This window comes from Nannobrachium achirus (genome assembly GCF_963921795.1).
Source record: "Nannobrachium achirus genome assembly, chromosome: 3".
Taxonomy (NCBI): domain Eukaryota; kingdom Metazoa; phylum Chordata; class Actinopteri; order Myctophiformes; family Myctophidae; genus Nannobrachium; species Nannobrachium achirus.
The window spans coordinates 77158996-77179857 of record NC_137812.1 but is presented as its reverse complement, the minus strand read 5'-3'; the positions used below and the strand labels follow the sequence as shown (position 1 = coordinate 77179857).

The 20862-nt window shown below is 40.9% G+C and overlaps 1 protein-coding gene across 2 annotated transcripts in view; it reads left to right on the top strand.

Annotated features, from left to right (window-relative positions):
- The first annotated feature begins 4696 nt into the window (after nucleotides 1–4696).
- Nucleotides 4697–20862, top strand: part of kat14 (lysine acetyltransferase 14) — a 57656-nt gene continuing 41490 nt past the window's right edge. For both annotated transcript variants that reach the window (XM_080721871.1, XM_080721870.1), the window contains exons 1-4: nucleotides 4697–4831; nucleotides 8822–9116; nucleotides 16972–17093; nucleotides 19642–19763. In XM_080721871.1, the coding sequence (XP_080577997.1) occupies nucleotides 8825–9116; nucleotides 16972–17093; nucleotides 19642–19763 (536 nt within the window). In that variant the 5' untranslated portion in view covers nucleotides 4697–4831; nucleotides 8822–8824. The remainder of the gene's footprint in view (nucleotides 4832–8821; nucleotides 9117–16971; nucleotides 17094–19641; nucleotides 19764–20862) is intronic.

Below are 20862 nucleotides of genomic sequence, written 5' to 3'. Positions count from 1 at the left end.
TAGATTTAGATTTTTAAAAAACATACATTAACCACGTCAGCTTGGTATACATTTTGGCCTTTTGAACAATGAGTACTTTTTTTACCTTTGTATTTGCTCAGGTGCATTTTCAATTCCGGACTTTTTAACAGAGTATTTATTTTCTATATTGCAATATTGATACTTTTACTTAAAGTAAAACATTTGAGTACCTTTTCCACCCCTGGTAGGGTTAGGGTTAGGGTTAGAACCCTAACCCTAACCCTAACCCCTCAACAAGAGATGAGTGGTGGGAGAAGTACTCATTTGTTTTACTCACTGTGAGTAAAAGTACTCATTTGTTTTACTCACTTTGAGTAAAAGTACTCATTTGTTTTACTCACTTTGAGTAAAAGTACTCATTTGTTTTACTCACTTTGAGTAAAAGTAGCAGCAAAATGTATACTTATTACAAGTCAAATAAAACATCACCTGTATTCAAAATGTGACCTGAGCAAAAGTACAAAAGTATAATTTGCCATTGATTTATCGATTGATTGATTGATTGATTGGTTGAATACTTTCTTGTCAGTTTGCATAGGAAAAGCACAGACAGTTTTACAGTTCAGCAATTACCAAAAGACGTACACATTTGAAACTTGGAGATACAAGGTTTCTGCCCGACAGTGACGATATTTTAGTGATTATGTTGCGAGGAAAACGTTGAGATAACAGCCATTTTGGTTAGAACTGACTGAAAATAACTTTGTACTTCAAGTTTAAAGGAGCTATAGTCAACTTTTTCATTGTAGGGCCGACACTTTGTTTACATCCTAGTCTATAGACTAGAATGTAAACAAAGTGTCAGTCTGACAATGGCCAAAATGATTATTTTATCATTATTTTACGCTTTTTGTGGTCATTTTTGAATAGAAACACATATATGAAGCTTATTTTTTTATAAAATATTTTCGAAACATTATTTTTATTTTAGCATCCGTTTTTCAAGAAAAAGTTGACTATAGCTCCTTTAAAATGATACTAAATATTTTCTCAAGTGTCCAAATAAATTCCAAATATTTTCAAATTACCTTGTGGGTCGGTGTCGCCCCGTCACCCCAGGGTGCCCCGTCACCCCAGGGTGCCCCGTCACCCCAGGGTGCCCCGTCACCCCGTCACCCCAGGGTGCCCCGTCACCCCAGGGTGCCCCGTCACCCACTTTGAAGACCCCTGCCTTAGATGACAGAGGGATGAAGCAGGGACACCCCCCCCCCCCCCCCCCCTCCATATTGTATAACAGTGTGTTGCATATTAAACTCATATAGCCTCATAGACTGTGATTGACAGCACTACCATCAGTGTACAGTAAAGGGACTATTAGTCAGTAAACTCTAACACAGTGCATTATTCTTAATATTGCTGTTAGGGTTAACCCTTGCTGTACGTGTGTGTGAGCGAGCAAAGGACGCTGAGTTATGAGTTAGTTATACGCTCCCCAAAACATTACTTTGAGATTATTGACAGAAAGTTTTTCATCAGGGCTGCAACTACAACATTCAATGCTCTGACAGGGCATTGAATGTTGTAGTTACTCCATTCAATGCTCTGACAGGGCATTGAACGTTGTAGTTACTCCCGGGTGATAAACCCAAACCAGGCCCTCTTTCAGTTGAAAATAGCAGATATGCAGTCCTGCTATTTTGGGGACATTGAGGTGTGTTGGGTTGTTACAGAGACTACACCAGGGCGTCCTGTGTTAACAGAGACTACACCAGGGTGTTCTGTGTTAACAGAGACTACACCAGGGCGTCCTGTGTTAACAGAGACTACACCAGGGTGTTCTGTGTTAACAGAGACTACACCAGGGTGTTCTGCGTTAACAGAGACTACACCAGGGTGTTCTGTGTTAACAGAGACTACACCAGGGTGTTCTGTGTTAACAGAGACTACACCAGGGCGTTCTGTGTTAACAAAGACTACACCAGGGTGTTCTGTGTTAACAGAGACTACACCAGGGCGTTCTGAGGGACATTGAGGTGTGTTGGGTTGTGTTGGGTTGTTACAGAGACTACCCCAGGGCGTCCTCAGAGACATTGTGTTGTGTTCTAACAGAGACTACACCAGGGTGTCCTCAGAGACATTGAGGTTAAGGTGTGGTGTGTCCTAACAGAGACTACACCAGGGTGTCCTCAGAGACATTGAGGTTAAGGTGTGGTGTGTCCTAACAGAGACTACACCAGGGTGTCCTCAGAGACATTGAGGTTAAGGTGTGGTGTGTTCTAACAGAGACTACACCAGGGTGTCCTCAGAGACATTGAGGTTAAGGTGTGGTGTGTTCTAACAGAGACTACACCAGGGTGTCCTCAGAGACATTGAGGTTAAGGGGCCCAATTTTGAACGTGGTATTCTATGCGCTCGTGTATTATTTAAGTCCGGTCGCATATGATTGTGGCGACAACACCCTCATATGCGTTGTTTTGCAATTAAGACGTGGGAGCTAAGTCTTATCAATGCGTTGTGCGGCGCCCGCACGCATATTTAAGGCATGGGTTGGGGAGGTAACCTATGTAAATCAACCTGCGTTGTGCGGCCAGTGCAATTATGAAGGTCGAGTAACTCAAACAAATAGCGCATATCCTTAGACGTGCTTTCTTCACCTTTTATGCGCTAAATGACATGTTTATGCCCACATGAGACTGGGCGGCAGCAGCCATGCTTCACAAGAAACAGCATATAGGCCTATTTACCCTATAATTCAGCCACATTTCTTCATTCTGGTCTGATTAAAACAAAACAAAAAATCCATTCCTTCTTCTGTACCAGTCATATGGCTCCCCCATGAAAGATATCACGCTAATATGGGACTTCGGCGATTTCTTTTATTTAATTATTATAGGTTGGCAAGAGCGGATTGCTGTAATTTGTGCATGAATACTGTAGATGGCTGGTGACGGCATGGCAAGCACATTCACAGGACCATGGATGGATCTCTTTCAATTTTTAAAATCGCTTCATAATTGCCCGATCTATGATGAATCAATCTGCAGTTTTGCTTTGCTTCATATAGATGCGTGATCGCTGTCGCGATGCGTCATGCCAATTTAGCCAAAGAAGAAAAAAAAAAAAGCTCTCGAAGCACTATAGGCTATACATGGCATGTTGACAGCTTTTAGGTCTAAATATGTTTTTTTCGGACACACACATGTACAGTATATGTGCTACAGTGCAAGGACATGCAGCAGCCGGGGGCATATACGGGGGCTGCCATCACCTTGCTGTAGGCTGATGAATGAATTAATGAATTCATGAATTAAACAGCTATAGTCCTATTCTTTTACATCTCTGTCATTTTTGGTCTAATTTTACAAATGTAAATTTCTAAATAATAAATGAAATGTATTTATTATTACTGTACTCAATATCAAACTAAATCAGGTGGGATATGTTTTATTTCGTTTAATTAGGTGTACTGGTTCCATCAGATTTTTTTTTTTTTGGCAGGAGGCCGCAGTGCCTTTCCGTAGCCTATTAATTAATAGGCCACTATACGTCCATTGTTCACTCAACAAGGCCAGCCTATGTCACACTGACACGCTGGCATGAGATGAGAGAGACAAATAGATATGTGGACGTGACAAAAAAAGCCTTCTCTCTCTCGCTCGCTCTCTCTCTCTCTCTCTCTCTCGCCTTTTTTTCTTTATATGCAAACAATGTCGGTTCTAATTAAACAGACCTTATTGAGTGTGAGGTATTTACAAGCATGATATCACTGTGATATGTGAATAAGCATTAGCCCCCCCATCCTCTGGTTTTATGCCAGTTAAATGGAATGACGGACGAGCTTCTGATTGGTGAATGTACCTACCACGGTCATGCCATCGGTTTCCTCAGGAAAGCACGCCCATGAATAATTTTTCACGTGGTGAGCGCACAATTACGATCATCGCAAATCACATAATCAGCTGCTGATCGTTATTCATGCGTCAAATGCGATCGTCGGCAGTCGGCAACTCCTTAGCACGGCCCTTAATTAACGTCTTCTTAATAGGGCCCAAGGTGTGGTGTGTCCTAACAGAGACTACACCAGGGTGTCCTCAGAGACATTGAGGTTAAGGTGTGGTGTGTCCTAACAGAGACTACACCAGGGTGTCCTCAGAGACATTGAGGTTAAGGTGTGGTGTGTCCTAACAGAGACTACACCAGGGTGTCCTCAGAGACATTGAGGTTAAGGTGTGGTGTGTCCTAACAGAGACTACACCAGGGTGTCCTCAGAGACATTGAGGTTAAGGTGTGGTGTGTTCTAACAGAGACTACACCAGGGTGTCCTCAGAGACATTGAGGTTAAGGTGTGGTGTGTTCTAACAGAGACTACACCAGGGCGTCCTCAGAGACATTGAGGTTAAGGTGTGGTGTGTCCTAACAGAGACTACACCAGGGCGTTCTGTGTTAACAGAGACTACACCAGGGCGTTCTGTGTTAACAGAGACTACACCAGGGTGTTCTGTGTTAACAGAGACTACACCAGGGCGTCCTTAGAGACATTGTGTTGGGTTGTTCTAACAGAGACTACACCAGGGCGTCCTCAGAGACATTGAGGTGTTAACAGAGACTACACCAGGGCGTTCTGTGTTAACAGAGACTACACCAGGGCGTCCTCAGAGACATTGAGGTGTGTTGGGTTGTTCTAACAGAGACTACACCAGGGCGTCCTTAGGGACATTGAACGTCTGGAGAGGAAGAAGGAGAACCTGCGCCTCCTGGAGGAGCAGAGGAGTCTGACCAGACAGCTGGAGGCGGAGCGACACCGCAGGGAGGCGGAGCAACAGAGGGAGGCGGAGCAACGAGACCCTGACCAGCCTCACGCCTAACACTGGTATTTACTGACCTTACACTGGTACCCTGTTGATTCATTATCTTACACTGGTACCCTGTTGATTAATTCATTTAACCTCTCCTAAAGAAACGTATAAACTAGATGTTGTAAATGAGAATTGAATCCAGGTTGAGCAACTGCATGGCCTATGTCTTACCTTAACCCATTTAGATCTGAGGCCCATTCTAAGAAATGTCTTTTAACTCATTGATTGCCACAGCCCGAGTTTCCCGACTTGGCAGCCAAAAGGTTTTTATAAAAAAAAAATCCAAAAATGCCTAAAATGTATTAGGCATGATCGCAAACGCGAAATTGCATGTTTAGCCCCATAACAAACACATCTTTCAAAATGGCAAACTGTTTGTTTTGTCTGACTTTGAAGGCTTCTATCTCATGAATGCCTGAACGGATTTCCAAGCGGATTTTTGCTTGAAAGCTGTTAAAAAGTACTAAACATATGGTGCATCGTCTAGGCATGGGCGTGCACGATCCGTGCACTAGTAAAAATTGATCCGTGCACTAGAAATTTAGGAAGGTGGCAGTGTTTGTTTTGTCTGTCTTTGAAGGCTTCTATCTCATGAATGCCTGAACGGATTTCCAAGCGGATTTTTTTGTTTGAAAGCTGTTAAAAAGTACTACACATATGGTGTAGTGATCTAGGCATAGGCGTGCACTATCCGTGCACTAAGAATTGATCCGTGCACTAGAAATTTAGGAACGTGGCATCCTGGTACTTGGCGGCCATCTTGAAAAGGGCAATCAATTTAAAGTCCAACAGTCTTCTGCTACATCAGTGATGCTCCAACTTTTTCACATCAAGGACCCCCAAAATTTGGCCGCAGACCCCATCTAAAGATATACTGTTCCAGGGACCCCCAGAAGCAATTTCTTTTTCCAAGATTTGTTTCTGTTTTTTATGCCTATGGTGCACCTGGACCCCTAGGCCAGGTACACACATCAACATACAACTGATTGTATCGTTTATTACAATGTGTTGCGTTGCGACGCGTTGTGAGCTTGTAGATCGGATATTTTTTGGCAGAAATTTGGTAGAGCAAAAAAAAAAAAGACTGTATCAAGTACTTGTTTCCTAGAAAGAAAGTCTGGATAGCCAGAATGTCATGTGCAGCTTGACCTACTGTAGTTATAGTCTGGATAGTGAAAGAAAGAAAGAAAGAAAGAAAGAAAGAAAGAAAGAAGCACTAGAACTATAGTGTGTTGCCCTGGTGGGCAACCACACTAATAACTATTATCATTGATAAGTAGATTCATGACCTTTTATAACCTTATTATTAACTAACCACACTAATAACTATTATCATTGATAAGTAGATTCATGACCTTTTATAACCTTATTATTAACTAACCACACTAATAACTATTATCATTGATAAGTAGATTCATGACCTTTTATAACCTTATAATTAACTAATAACTCTTATCATTGATAAGTAGATTCAACCACACTAATAACTCTTATCATTGATAAGTAGATTCATGACCTTTTATAACCTTATTATTAACCAACCACACTAATAACTATTATCATTGATAAGTAGATTAATGACCTTTAATAACCTTATAATTAACTAACCACACTAATAACTATTATCATTGATAAGTAGATTCATGACCTTTTATAACCTTATTATTAACTAACCACACTAATAACTATTATCATTGATAAGTAGATTAATGACCTTTTATAACCTTATTATTAACCAACCACACTAATAACTCTTATCATTGATAAGTAGATTCATGACCTTTTATAACCTTATTATTAACTAACCACACTAATAACTCTCATCATTGATAAGTAGATTCATGACCTTTTATAACCTTATTATTAACCAACCACACTAATAACTCTCATCATTGATAAGTAGATTCATAACCTTTTATAACCTTATTATTAACTAACCACACTAATAACTATTATCATTGATAAGTAGATTCATGACCTTTTATAACCTTATTATTAACTAACCACACTAATAACTATTATCATTGATAAGTAGATTCATGACCTTTTATAACCTTATTATTAACTAACCACACTAATAACTCTTATCATTGATAAGTAGATTCATGACCTTTTATAACCTTATTATTAACTAACCACACTAATAACTATTATCATTGATAAGTAGATTCATGACCTTTTATAACCTTATTATTAACTAACCACACTAATAACTCTCATCATTGATAAGTAGATTCATGACCTTTTATAACCTTATAATTAACTAACCACACTAATAACTCTTATCATTGATAAGTAGATTCATGACCTTTTATAACCTTATTATTAACCAACCACACTAATAACTCTTATCATTGATAAGTAGATTCATGACCTTTTATAACCTTATTATTAACTAACCACACTAATAACTATTATCATTGATAAGTAGATTCATGACCTTTTATAACCTTATTATTAACTAACCACACATTCATGACCTTTTATAACCTTATTATTAACTAACCACACTAATAACTCTTATCATTGATAAGTAGATTCATGACCTTTTATAACCTTATTATTAACCAACCACACTAATAACTATTATCATTGATAAGTAGATTCATGACCTTTTATAACCTTATTATTAACTAACCACACTAATAACTATTATCATTGATAAGTAGATTCATGACCTTTTATAACCTTATTATTAACTAACCACACTAATAACTCTTATCATTGATAAGTAGATTCATGACCTTTTATAACCTTATTATTAACTAACCACACTAATAACTATTATCATTGATAAGTAGATTCATGACCTTTTATAACCTTATTATTAACTAACCACACTAATAACTATTATCATTGATAAGTAGATTCATGACCTTTTATAACCTTATTATTAACTAACCACACTAATAACTATTATCATTGATAAGTAGATTCATGACCTTTTATAACCGTATTATTAACTAACCACACTAATAACTCTCATCATTGATAAGTAGATTCATGACCTTTTATAACCTTATTATTAAACTAATAACTCTTATCATTGATAAGTAGATTCATGACCTTTTATAACATTATAATTAAAAGCTCTGATAGTCAGAGTTATTTTTGAAAAAGTAAAAGACGCGAAGCCAAATATGAGGAGAGAAAACGGAGTACAATAAAGTTGGTTTATTCAGAGAATATTCTGAGAGATACAGAGAAAACAGAGTACAATAATACATTGGTTTATTCAGAGAATATTCTGAGAGATACAGAGAAAACAGAGTACAATAATACATTGGTTTATTCAGAGAATATTCTGAGAGATACAGAGAAAACAGAGTACAATAATACATTGGTTTATTCAGAGAATATTCTGAGAGATACAGAGAAAACAGAGTACAATAATACATTGGTTTATTCAGAGAATATTCTGAGAGATACAGAGAAAACAGAGTACAATAATACTTTGGTTTATTCAGAGAATATTCTGAGAGATACAGAGAAAAGCCACAGTTTTCAGGGTTACCCTAACCTTTAGACACTCCCCTCAGAGGGGAGAAAGCAAGACATCAAAGAAAAGGGTCCTGTGAACCATCTTTCTGTACCAGGCACAAGGTCGCGTAGGCAACAATATAATCTCATCTCAAGTTGATGAATACAGTTCAGGTTTAAGGTCAAACTGACACAGTTTCAGGTTTATGCTAGTGGAAACTCAAATAATATGATGAGCTATCTTTAATGACAAGACAAATGTAAACACTTTAAACATACAAATGTTTAAAATAGAAGCACACTTTAAAACATTATTTTCAATCATCCATCCCTAATTGTAACCCAGAGGATGGACAGCGTTGGTGAGGCGGTGGGCTCAGCGGGGGTCCTCCAGGGGGTCCTTCCAGAGGACTAATAACTCTTATCATCCATCTAGATCTAACCCAGAGGATGGACAGCAGTGGTGAGACGGGGGGCTCAGCGGGGGTCCTTCCAGAGGACTAATAACTCTTATCATCCATCAGATCATGGACAGCAGCGGCGAGGCGGTGGGCTCAGCGGGGGTCCTTCCGGGGGTCCTTCCAGAGGACGAGGCTACGTGCACGTCGTGCTCGGAGGGCCTGGAGGAGGGGGAGGTGGAGGGGGAGACCCTCCTGATGGTGGAGTCGTCTGACCAGGCCTCCCTGGACCCATGTGACCAGAGTGGAGACTCTCTGAACAGCACCGACCTGGGAGAGGAGAGCGGGGAGGGAGCCCCCTGCTGGAGCAACGACGACATTACCTTCTACTGCCACAAGTGTCAGAAATGGATCCCTGCGGGTAAGAGAGAGATTTTAAAGACCCAGTAAAATGGCTATTTGGGGTATTTTATTTTGAAGTTTCAGTTTGAAAAGGAAACCTGTGTGTTTCTGAACTAATCAGAAGGGACCAGCCCTTCAGGCGATGGGATGTAAAATGTGAGTCATGTGATGCTTAATGTTTTGTTTGTAGCCCTCAGTAGCAAAGCAGAGAGACATGACCAGACTGCCTCTTGTACAGACTGTGTGTTTGTAGCTCTCAGTAGCAAAGCAGAGACATGACCAGACTGCCTCTTGTACAGAATGTGTTTGTAGCTCTCAGTAGCAAAGCAGAGAGACATGACCAGACTGCCTCTTGTACAGAATGTGTTTGTAGCTCTCAGTAGCAAAGCAGAGAGACATGACCAGACTGCCTCTTGTACAGAATGTGTTTGTAGCTCTCAGTAGCAAAGCAGAGACATGACCAGACTGCCTCTTGTACAGAATGTGTGTTTGTAGCTCTCAGTAGCAAAGCAGAGACATGACCAGACTGCCTCTTGTACAGACTGTGTGTTTGTAGCTCTCAGTAGCAAAGCAGAGACATGACCAGACTGCCTCTTGTACAGACTGTGTGTTTGTAGCTCTCAGTAGCAAAGCAGAGACATGACCAGACTGCCTCTTGTACAGAATGTGTTTGTAGCTCTCAGTAGCAAAGCAGAGAGACATGACCAGACTGCCTCTTGTACAGAATGTGTGTTTGTAGCTCTCAGTAGCAAAGCAGAGAGACATGACCAGACTGCCTCTTGTACAGAATTTGTTTGTAGCCCTCAGTAGCAAAGCAGAGAGACATGACCAGGCTGCCTCTTGTACAGAATGTGTTTGTAGCTCAGTAACAAAGCAGAGAGACATGACCAGGCTGCCTCTTGTACAGAATGTGTTTGTAGCCCTCAGTAACAAAGCAGAGAGACATGACCAGGCTGCCTCTTGTACAGAATGTGTTTGTAGCCCTCAGTAACAAAGCAGAGAGACATGACCAGGCTGCCTCTTGTACAGAATGTGTTTGTAGCTCTCAGTAACAAAGCAGAGAGACATGACCAGACTGCCTCTTGTACAGAATGTGTGTTACCAAGCTGCTTCTTATTCTAACCTATAATGTTTACAGATACATATTGTATTGTGCTCATTAAGTTTACAATGAGTAATACATACAGTATCTCACATAAGTGAATACACCCCTCTCATTTCTGCAAATATTTAATTATATCTCTTCATGGGACAACATTGAAGAGATGACACTTTGATACAATGTAATGTAGTCAGTGTACAGTATGGAGATCAGTGTCATTTTATTGTCCCCTCAAAATAACTCGACATACAGCCATTAATGTCTAAAATGCTGGCAACAAAAGTGAGTACACCCCTAAGTGAAAATGTCCAAATCGGGCCCAAGTGTCAATATTTTGTGTGGCAACCATTACTTTTAAACACTGCTATGACCCTCTTGGGCATGGAGTTCACCAGAGCTTCACAGGTTGCCACTGGAACCCTCCTCCACTCCTCCATGACCTCCATCTCAGAGATGGTGGATGTTAGAGACCTGGTGCTTCTCCACCTTCCATCTCAGAGATGGTGGATGTCAGAGACCTGGTGCTTCTCCACCTTCCGTTTGAAGATGCCCCACAGATGCTCAATAGGGTTTAGGACTTTAGGTCACCTTTACCCTCAGATCTGATTGCATTAAACAATGTTAAACTTACTTTGCCACTCGATTTGCCATTGCCTTTATGCATGCACATCCCCTCCTCTATACTGCAGCTGCAACTGCTTTTACCGTATTTTTTTTTACATTGGAAGCCTTGGTATTTAATTCATGGACATAATAAATTGCAAGCAAAGAAAACATTCAATAATATCGCAGTTGTAAAAACACTTATGTACAGGATCGAGGTTTGTTCTCAAATCATCCATTAATGTCTAGGTGATGTCATGCTCGTTTCAGCATGGCTGGAGAGCCTGTTTAAACCAGTTGGTCAGAAGAACAACCTGTAGTGTAATATCCATATTTCACTCCACTTATTTCTGTTTTCTTATTTGGGGAGACTCCACTGTGTACCACCAGAGAAGGCTCAAGTACCATCAGTGGACCAATGCATTATCAGATACTTGAACTGTCCTTATATTATCATCACTTTACCCACATACTAGGGATGCGAATCTCGACCACTGAGGCGATACGATACGCACCGCGATACACTGCCAGCGATACGATATAATTGCGATACATTGAAATCCTGCCGATACGATACATCACGATCCACCCCTGTTCCCGATACGATGCGATACGATTCACGATTCACCACGATTCAAGCCCAAATCCCAAAATGTACAAAACATAGCGACTAAAAATGTATGAAATTTAAATTCAAGGCAATTTATTGTTTCACTGTAGTACTAGGCTCTGTCTAACAACCCAACATATAGTATTCTGGGAGAACACAAAGCTGCTGGCTATTGTAGAATTGTTTGATAACTAATCATATAGAAGGCCTATGTTATTATTAGTAGGCCTATATGTCTTCAACGGGGGACAGGGACCCCAATCCAGGGTTATTACAGGGAGCCTGCCAAATAGTTGTGTGATACAGTAGGCTATAATGCCTAGCCTACAGCGAGGGTCCCTGCTTGATCTCTGTCTGAGCTAAGGGGTCCTTGACCTGAAAAACAATAAAGTCCCTCCCTGGTTTGTATTATTATATTATATTATATTATAGGTCTATTATATTATATTATAATATATTTAATCCAGGATTATGCAATTTTTATAGCCAAAATGTTTTAAAACAGACCTACAAGCTCACAGCGCGTCGCATCCACGACGCATTGTGAGCTTGTAGGTCTGCTATTTTAGGTGCGACACCCTTGTACTGCGATGTATAAATTAGGCTTCTTTCCCAGAGCAGAACTGCAGCAGAGAAAGTGAGAGAGTTGCTTGCATCAACAGGAAAGTTGTAGAACAGTGACAAATACTTTGTTTTAAACGCAACCAGTAGTCCTACAACACCCAGCAACATTGTTGTTGTGTGTGTGCAGTTAATATAGCGCAGAAGATGATCTCAATCAATTGTCCGTCGGAGATTCGCTAAGAAACGGCTGTTGATTACATATCACTCGATCAGCCTGTGCTACTCTGTGACAACAATCAGTGCAGCTGACTTGGATGTTATAAAGCTAAGTACTGTACTACTAATCTTGCATATTTTTAACCCGTGGGGCTGCTAGTTCGTCTGTGTTGATTCACTCGCATTCTGTCTGTCTCCCTGGTTGCCTGCATGCAGAGTGCAGATGTTGTCCGTCTGTCCGAGTCGCAGCTCGCGTTAAAGACTGGCTTTTGGGGAGGGGGCTGAACGGGGCTGATGATGGTGCATTCATGGCGCCTCGGAAACACAGGATAGAATGCAATACTATATGGAAGAACCGATACGACCGCGATATTTACCGATCCAGACACTCACGGTACGATCCATCACGATTTCGGCCGTCTATTGTACCGGTACACACTGAATGAACCGATTCACTCGTATCGCGGACGTTTGTATCGCGATTACGATCCGTACCGGTATATCTTCGCATCCCTACCACATACAGCTCAATGGAGTTAGGAGGTTTTATATTATCATCACTTTACCCACATACAGCTCAATGGAGTTAGGAGGTTTTATATTATCATCACTTTACCCACATACAGCTCAATGGAGTTAGGAGGTTTTATATTATCTTCACTTTACCCACATAAAGCTCAATGGAGTTAGGAGGTTTTATATTATCATAACTTTACCCACATACAGCTCAATGGAGTTAGGAGGTTTTTTATATTATCATCACTTTACCCACATACAGCTCAATGGAGTTAGGAGGTTTTTATATTATCATCACTTTACCCACATACAGCTCAATGGAGTTAGGAGGTTTTATATTATCATCACTTTACCCACATACAGCTCAATGGAGTTAGGAGGTTTTTATATTATCATCACTTTACCCACATACAGCTCAATGGAGTTAGGAGGTTTTATATTATCATCACTTTACCCACATACAGCTCAATGGAGTTAGGAGGTTTTTATATTATCATCACTTTACCCACATACAGCTCAATGGAGTTAGGAGGTTTTATATTATCATCACTTTACCCACATACAGCTCAATGGAGTTAGGAGGTTTTATATTATCATCACTTTACCCACATACAGCTCAATGGAGTTAGGAGGTTTTTATATTATCATCACTTTACCCACATACAGCTCAATGGAGTTAGGAGGTTTTATATTATCATCACTTTACCCACATACAGCTCAATGGAGTTAGGAGGTTTTATATTATCATCACTTTACCCACATACAGCTCAATGGAGTTAGGAGGTTTTATATTATCATCACTTTACCCACATACAGCTCAATGGAGTTAGGAGGTTTTATATTATCATCACTTTACCCACATACAGCTCAATGGAGTTAGGAGGTTTTTATATTATCATCACTTTACCCACATACAGCTCAATGGAGTTAGGAGGTTTTTATATTATCATCACTTTACCCACATAAAGCTCAATGGAGTTAGGAGGTTTTTATATTATCATCACTTTACCCACATACAGCTCAATGGAGTTAGGAGGTTTTATATTATCATCACTTTACCCACATACAGCTCAATGGAGTTAGGAGGTTTTTATATTATCATCACTTTACCCACATACAGCTCAATGGAGTTAGGAGGTTTTTATATTATCATCACTTTACCCACATACAGCTCAATGGAGTTAGGAGGTTTTATATTATCATCACCCACATACAGCTCAATGGAGTTAGGAGGTTTTTATATTATCATCACTTTACCCACATAAAGCTCAATGGAGTTAGGAGGTTTTTAATCACCTTTTCCTTCTAATCAAGGATGGTTAAAAAAGGTTGGAGTTCAGTGGTTTGAACAACATTTTGAGGACCCAATGGGGTTTTAGTCAGAAGTGCTTTTTTAAATACTTTACATTGGTTTAATATTTGTAAAACCAGATTTAAAGGCTGTTCAAAGGCACTGGTTTAAAGTAGACATTAAATAGGTGTTCAATAGCACTGGTTTATAGTAGACATTAAATAGGTGTTCAATAGCACTGGTTTATAGTAGACATTAAATAGGTGTTCAATAGCACTGGTTTATAGTAGACATTAAATAGGTGTTATAAAGCACTGGTTTATAGTAGACATTAAATAGGTGTTATAAAACACTGGTTTATAGTAGACATTAAATAGGTGTTCAATAGCACTGGTTTATAGTAGACATTAAATAGGTGTTATAAAGCACTGGTTTATAGTAGACATTAAATAGGTGTTATAAAGCACTGGTTTATAGTAGACATTAAATAGGTGTTATAAAGCACTGGTTTATTGTAGACATTAAATAGGTGTTATAAAACACTGGTTTATAGTAGACATTAAATAGGTGTTATAAAGCACTGGTTTATAGTAGACATTAAATAGGTGTTATAAAACACTGGTTTATAGTAGACATTAAATAGGTGTTCAATAGCACTGGTTTATAGTAGACATTAAATAGGTGTTATAAAGCACTGGTTTATAGTAGACATTAAATAGGTGTTCAATAGCACTGGTTTATAGTAGACATTAAATAGGTGTTATAAAACACTGGTTTATAGTAGGCCTGTCCTCTAAAAATCGACGAATCGACGCGTCGTTTTAAGCCCCCGGAATCGACGCCAATTGTTTGAGTCGAGCCGTCAAAAATATATAATTTTTTTTATCACACCAGTATACTGTGGTGCGGTATGAGAGCGCTGGACTGTGACTGTCATGTAATTCTTATTGAGTCCATACTTCCTACTACTAGACTTAAAAATAAAATCAGTTCACGTGACTTGAAAGTTGCCTTGATCATATAACAGGGAGCTCTTATTTTGAAGTTAACCGCTTGGAAAGGAAATGCGTCGACGAGTTGTTATTCTACTTGAGAGCTGGCCAAAGCAGCAGAGCCAGCGCGATGCGCTTTCACTTTCACTGCCGTGGGTGTGTGGTGGTTGGACTCAGGCTGAGGAATAGCGACGGGCGAACTGTTTTCTTTTTATTATCTCGCACCAGATCGGCAACATAGCTCTTTTGATACAGCAGCGGTGCTCTGAGAAAATACAACTTGTGGAAATAATACACGACATGCTGTCAAAGAGATGCATTATTCTCTCCTCCGTTGTTCTACTCTGCTCCACAATTCACAATTACGCACGGCAAATTACGCACGGCTGGACGCAATCTTATCGTCATTAATGTCCAGTGTCCACCGCTATCATGTCTCAATATGCACGGTAGTTCATGGATCTAATTCACTTTAAAGGCTTAAAACATATTGCTGTTTTATTGTATTACGTTGACGTGGTTTAAAAGCTTAAAGCACCACTTTTTTTTTCTTTTTTTCCCCTTTTTTTTACATAAACGATTCGTCGACGCGTCGGATTAACCCCCGCGACTCGAATCGACTTGATAAATCCTGCGTCGAGGACAGCCCTAGTTTATAGTAGACATTAAATAGGTGTTATAAAGCACTGGTTTATAGTAGACATTAAATAGGTGTTATAAAGCACTGGTTTATAGTAGACATTAAATAGGTGTTCAATAGCACTGGTTTATAGTAGACATTAAATAGGTGTTATAAAACACTGGTTTATAGTAGACATTAAATAGGTGTTCAATAGCACTGGTTTATAGTAGACATTAAATAGGTGTTATAAAGCACTGGTTTATAGTAGACATTAAATAGGTGTTATAAAACACTGGTTTATAGTAGACATTAAATAGGTGTTCAATAGCACTGGTTTATAGTAGACATTAAATAGGTGTTATAAAGCACTGGTTTATAGTAGACATTAAATAGGTGTTCAATAGCACTGGTTTATAGTAGACATTAAATAGGTGTTATAAAGCACTGGTTTATAGTAGACATTAAATAGGTGTTCAATAGCACTGGTTTATAGTAGACATTAAATAGGTGTTATAAAGCACTGGTTTATAGTAGACATTGAATAGGTGTTATAAAACACTGGTTTATAGTAGACATTAAATAGGTGTTCAATAGCACTGGTTTATAGTAGACATTAAATAGGTGTTATAAAGCACTGGTTTATAGTAGACATTAAATAGGTGTTCAATAGCACTGGTTTATAGTAGACATTAAATAGGTGTTATAAAGCACTGGTTTATAGTAGACATTAAATAGGTGTTCAATAGCACTGGTTTAAAGTAGAAGATGGAGTTTGTTTCTGAGCTGGTTTTATAGTAGAAGATGGAGTTTGTTTCTGAGCTGGTTTTATAGTAGAAGATGGAGTTTGTTTCTGAGCTGGTTTTATAGTAGAAGATGGAGTTTGTTTCTGAGCTGGTTTTATAGTAGAAGATGGAGTTTGTTTCTGAGCTGGTTTTATAGTAGAAGATGGAGTTTGTTTCTGAGCTGGTTTTATAGTAGAAGATGGAGTTTGTTTCTGAGCTGGTTTTATAGTAGAAGATGGAGTTTGTTTCTGAGCTGGTTTTTGACCGACAGTGACGACGATATCCTAGTTCTGTTTTCACTCGTCCTTCTTTCTTCAACCTCTATGAAAATAGCCGATCTACACGTTGTGAGCTTGTAGATTGTCTATTTCCATGAGCCACGTCACACAGTGAGCTTGTAGATCAGCTATCTACTATTATCTACAGCTATTAAAAATCGTTTCTCTCTCTCTCTGTGTGTGTGTGTGTGTGTGTGTGTGTGTGTGTGTGTGTGTGTGTGTGTGTGTGTGTGTGTGTGTGTGTGTGTGTGTGTGTGTGTGTGTGTGTGTGTGTGTGTGTGTGTGTGTGTGTGTGCAGCTCAGCTACATGGCGAGCAGCCCAGCTATCTGAAGGGAGACAACTTCTTCAAGTTCTGCTGCTACGACTGCAATGAGGACGGCAAGGAGAGCTTCGAGAGGATGAGACTCACCTGGCAGCAGGTAGCCTTCTGTAGAGGATGAGACTCACCTGAGGATGAGACTCACCTGTTCTGTTCTGTAGAGGATGAGACTCACCTGTTCTGTTCTGTAGAGGATGAGACTCACCTGTTCTGTTCTGTAGAGGATGAGACTCACCTGTTCTGTAGAGGATGAGACTCACCTGTTCTGTAGAGGATGAGACTCACCTGGCAGCAGGTAGCCTTCTGTAGAGGATGAGACTCACCTGAGGATGAGACTCACCTGTTCTGTTCTGTAGAGGATGAGACTCACCTGAGGATGAGACTCACCTGTTCTGTTCTGTAGAGGATGAGACTCACCTGTTCTGTAGAGGATGAGACTCACCTGGCAGCAGGTAGCCTTCTGTAGAGGATGAGACTCACCTGAGGATGAGACTCACCTGTTCTGTTCTGTAGAGGATGAGACTCACCTGTTCTGTAGAGGATGAGACTCATCTGGCAGCAGGTACAACTAGAACCTCTCCCTCCGCTATGCAACTCCATTTTCTTCCACACTTGAGAAGTAAAACGATGAGAGACCGGCATGGGACCTTCACTTTTTGGATAGAATGTTCACAAAAGGAAGGAGTGTTCGCCTGCGGCGAAGCTTCCACCCAGTCGGACGATTGTGGTTGAGGACAGTGAGGAACCTCATCTCGAGGCTTATAGCAGAGGTAGAGGTTGTGAAAGGAGCTGCATAGCAGAGAGAGAGGTTCAGAAAGGAGCTGCATAGCAGAGGGAGAGGTTCAGAAAGGAGCTGCATAGCAGAGGGAGAGGTTGTGAAAGGAGCTGCATAGCAGAGAGAGAGGTTCAGAAAGGAGCTGCATAGCAGAGGGAGAGGTTGTGAAAGGAGCTGCATAGCAGAGAGAGAGGTTCAGAAAGGAGCTGCATAGCAGAGAGAGAGGTTCAGAAAGGAGCTGCATAGCAGAGGGAGAGGTTCAGAAAGGAGCTGCATAGCAGAGGGAGAGGTTGTGAAAGGAGCTGCATAGCAGAGAGAGAGGTTCAGAAAGGAGCTGCATAGCAGAGGGAGAGGTTGTGAAAGGAGCTGCATAGCAGAGAGAGAGGTTCAGAAAGGAGCTGCATAGCAGAGGGAGAGGTTGTGAAAGGAGCTGCATAGCAGAGAGAGAGGTTCAGAAAGGAGCTGCATAGCAGAGGGAGAGGTTGTGAAAGGAGCTGCATAGCAGAGAGAGAGGTTCAGAAAGGAGCTGCATAGCAGAGGGAGAGGTTGTGAAAGGAGCTGCATAGCAGAGAGAGAGGTTCTGAAAGGAGCTGCATAGCAGAGGGAGAGGTTCAGAAAGGAGCTGCATAGCAGAGAGAGAGGTTGTGAAAGGAGCTGCATAGCAGAGAGAGAGGTTCAGAAAGGAGCTGCATAGCAGAGGGAGAGGTTCAGAAAGGAGCTGCATAGCAGAGGGAGAGGTTCAGAAAGGAGCTGCATAGCAGAGAGAGAGGTTCTGAAAGGAGCTGCATAGCAGAGAGAGAGGTTCAGAAAGGAGCTGCATAGCAGAGAGAGAGGTTCAGAAAGGAGCTGCATAGCAGAGAGAGAGGTTCAGAAAGGAGCTGCATAGCAGAGAGAGAGGTTCAGAAAGGAGCTGCATAGCAGAGAGAGAGGTTGTGAAAGGAGCTGCATAGCAGAGGGAGAGGTTCAGAAAGGAGCTGCATAGCAGAGGGAGAGGTTCAGAAAGGAGCTGCATAGCAGAGGGAGAGGTTCAGAAAGGAGCTGCATAGCAGAGGGAGAGGTTCAGAAAGGAGGAGGGAGAGGTTCAGAAAGGAGCTGCATAGCAGAGGGAGAGGTTCAGAAAGGAGCTGCATAGCAGAGGGAGAGGTTCAGAAAGGAGGAGGGAGAGGTTCAGAAAGGAGCTCGTACAACTAGAACAAGTTAGCCATGTTTCTATGGGTGCTAGCTGTTGATGTTGGCTATGTATGACCTGTCTCTATGGATACTATAACCTGTATATATCGTTGCTAGGTGATGTTAACTTGTATCTATGGTTGCTAGGTGGTGTATAACCTGTCTCTATGGTTGCTAGGTGGTGTATAACCTGTCTCTATTGTTGCTAGGCGGTGTATAACCTGTCTCTATGGTTGCTAGGTGGTGTATAACCTGTCTCTATGGTTGCTAGGTGGTGTATAACCTGTCTCTATGGTTGCTAGGTGGTGTATAACCTGTCTATGGTTGCTAGGTGGTGTATAACCTGTCTCTATGGTTGCTAGGTGGTGTATAACCTGTCTCTATGGTTGCTAGGTGGTGTATAACCTGTCTCTATGGTTGCTAGGTGGTGTATAACCTGTCTCTATGGTTGCTAGGTGGTGTATAACCTGTCTCTATTGTTGCTAGGTGGTGTATAACCTGTCTCTATGGTTGCTAGGTGGTGTATAACCTGTCTCTATGGTTGCTAGGTGGTGTATAACCTGTCTCTATGGTTGCTAGGTGGTGTATAACCTGTCTCTATGGTTGCTAGGTGGTGTATAACCTGTCTCTAGTGTTGCTAGGTGGTGTATAACCTGTCTCTATGGTTGCTAGGCGGTGTATAACCTGTCTCTATGGTTGCTAGGTGGTGATGCTGGCCATGTACAACCTATCCCTGGAAGGGACGGGTCGTCAAGGCTACTTCAGATGGAAGGAGGATATCTGTGCTTTCATTGGACGACACTGGACCTTCCTGCTGGGGACAAGGTCAGAGTTCAATGCTTCTTCTAGCTTCACGTTTCACTGCTAAAATACTGTACCAGGGACATGCTGGCCATTGGGAAAAGCGGGACAACTCCCGAACGGCTGGTTAATTCCCGGCCGCTCCAGGACGGCCATTAGGAAAACAATAAAAATAAAATGTCGGTCTTTGTTCCATTTTGGGGGCTGGGAGGCCAACAAAGTAAATCTTCGCTGTTGGGCAGAAACCTCGTATCTCCAAGTTTCAAATTTGTACGTTTCTTCGCAAAGCAAAGCCCTGCTTCATCATACAAGGCCGTCGCACAAAAGTAGTGAAAACAGCAGATCTACAAGCGCACCGCGAGGCGTTGTGTGCTTGTAGATCGGCTGTTTTCACTAGTTTAAATCATTTTTAAAATGATAAATACAAAACAAACGGTTTTGGACATACAAGGTTTCCGCCCGACAACGACGAAATATAACTCATGTACAGTAATTAATATTATATATAATAATTATATATAATAAGTTATATATAATAATAAAACATAACTCATGTACAGTAATCGGCCCACTGGCTTGTCACTTGTCATGATCTGAAATGGCAAGTCTTTGAGTAGCAGCAGCGCTATAGAGAGAGATCTCTCTCTATAGCGTGCAATGTGTCCCTGTACTGTACTCTTTACTGTAACATACTGTAACATACTGTACTCATTAACGATCTGTCTAGCCTCATGTTTCACTGCTAACATACTGTACTCATTAATACACTTTTTAGGGCCCGAGCACACACAGTGTGTGATGACCCTATTGTATTTGCAAAGATTATTATTCTTCCGCCGAATGAATCGTGTTTTTGAGCCGCAAAACGTACTCCAAAAGTTGCGCAACTTTGCACACACATCACAAGTGGCGAAAAATTTTGTATTTAAAAATAATCAAAAGGGGGCGTGGCCTAATGGCTCAATAGCGCCCCCTACAAAACTTCGTGCCTCAAGCCCCACCATACGGTTTCACCTACACGTACGAAAATCGGTACACATCTGTATTGTGTCCGGACTCACAAAAAAGTCTCTCGGCGCCACGTCCGAAACCAAACAGGAAGTCAGCCATTTTGACTAATTAG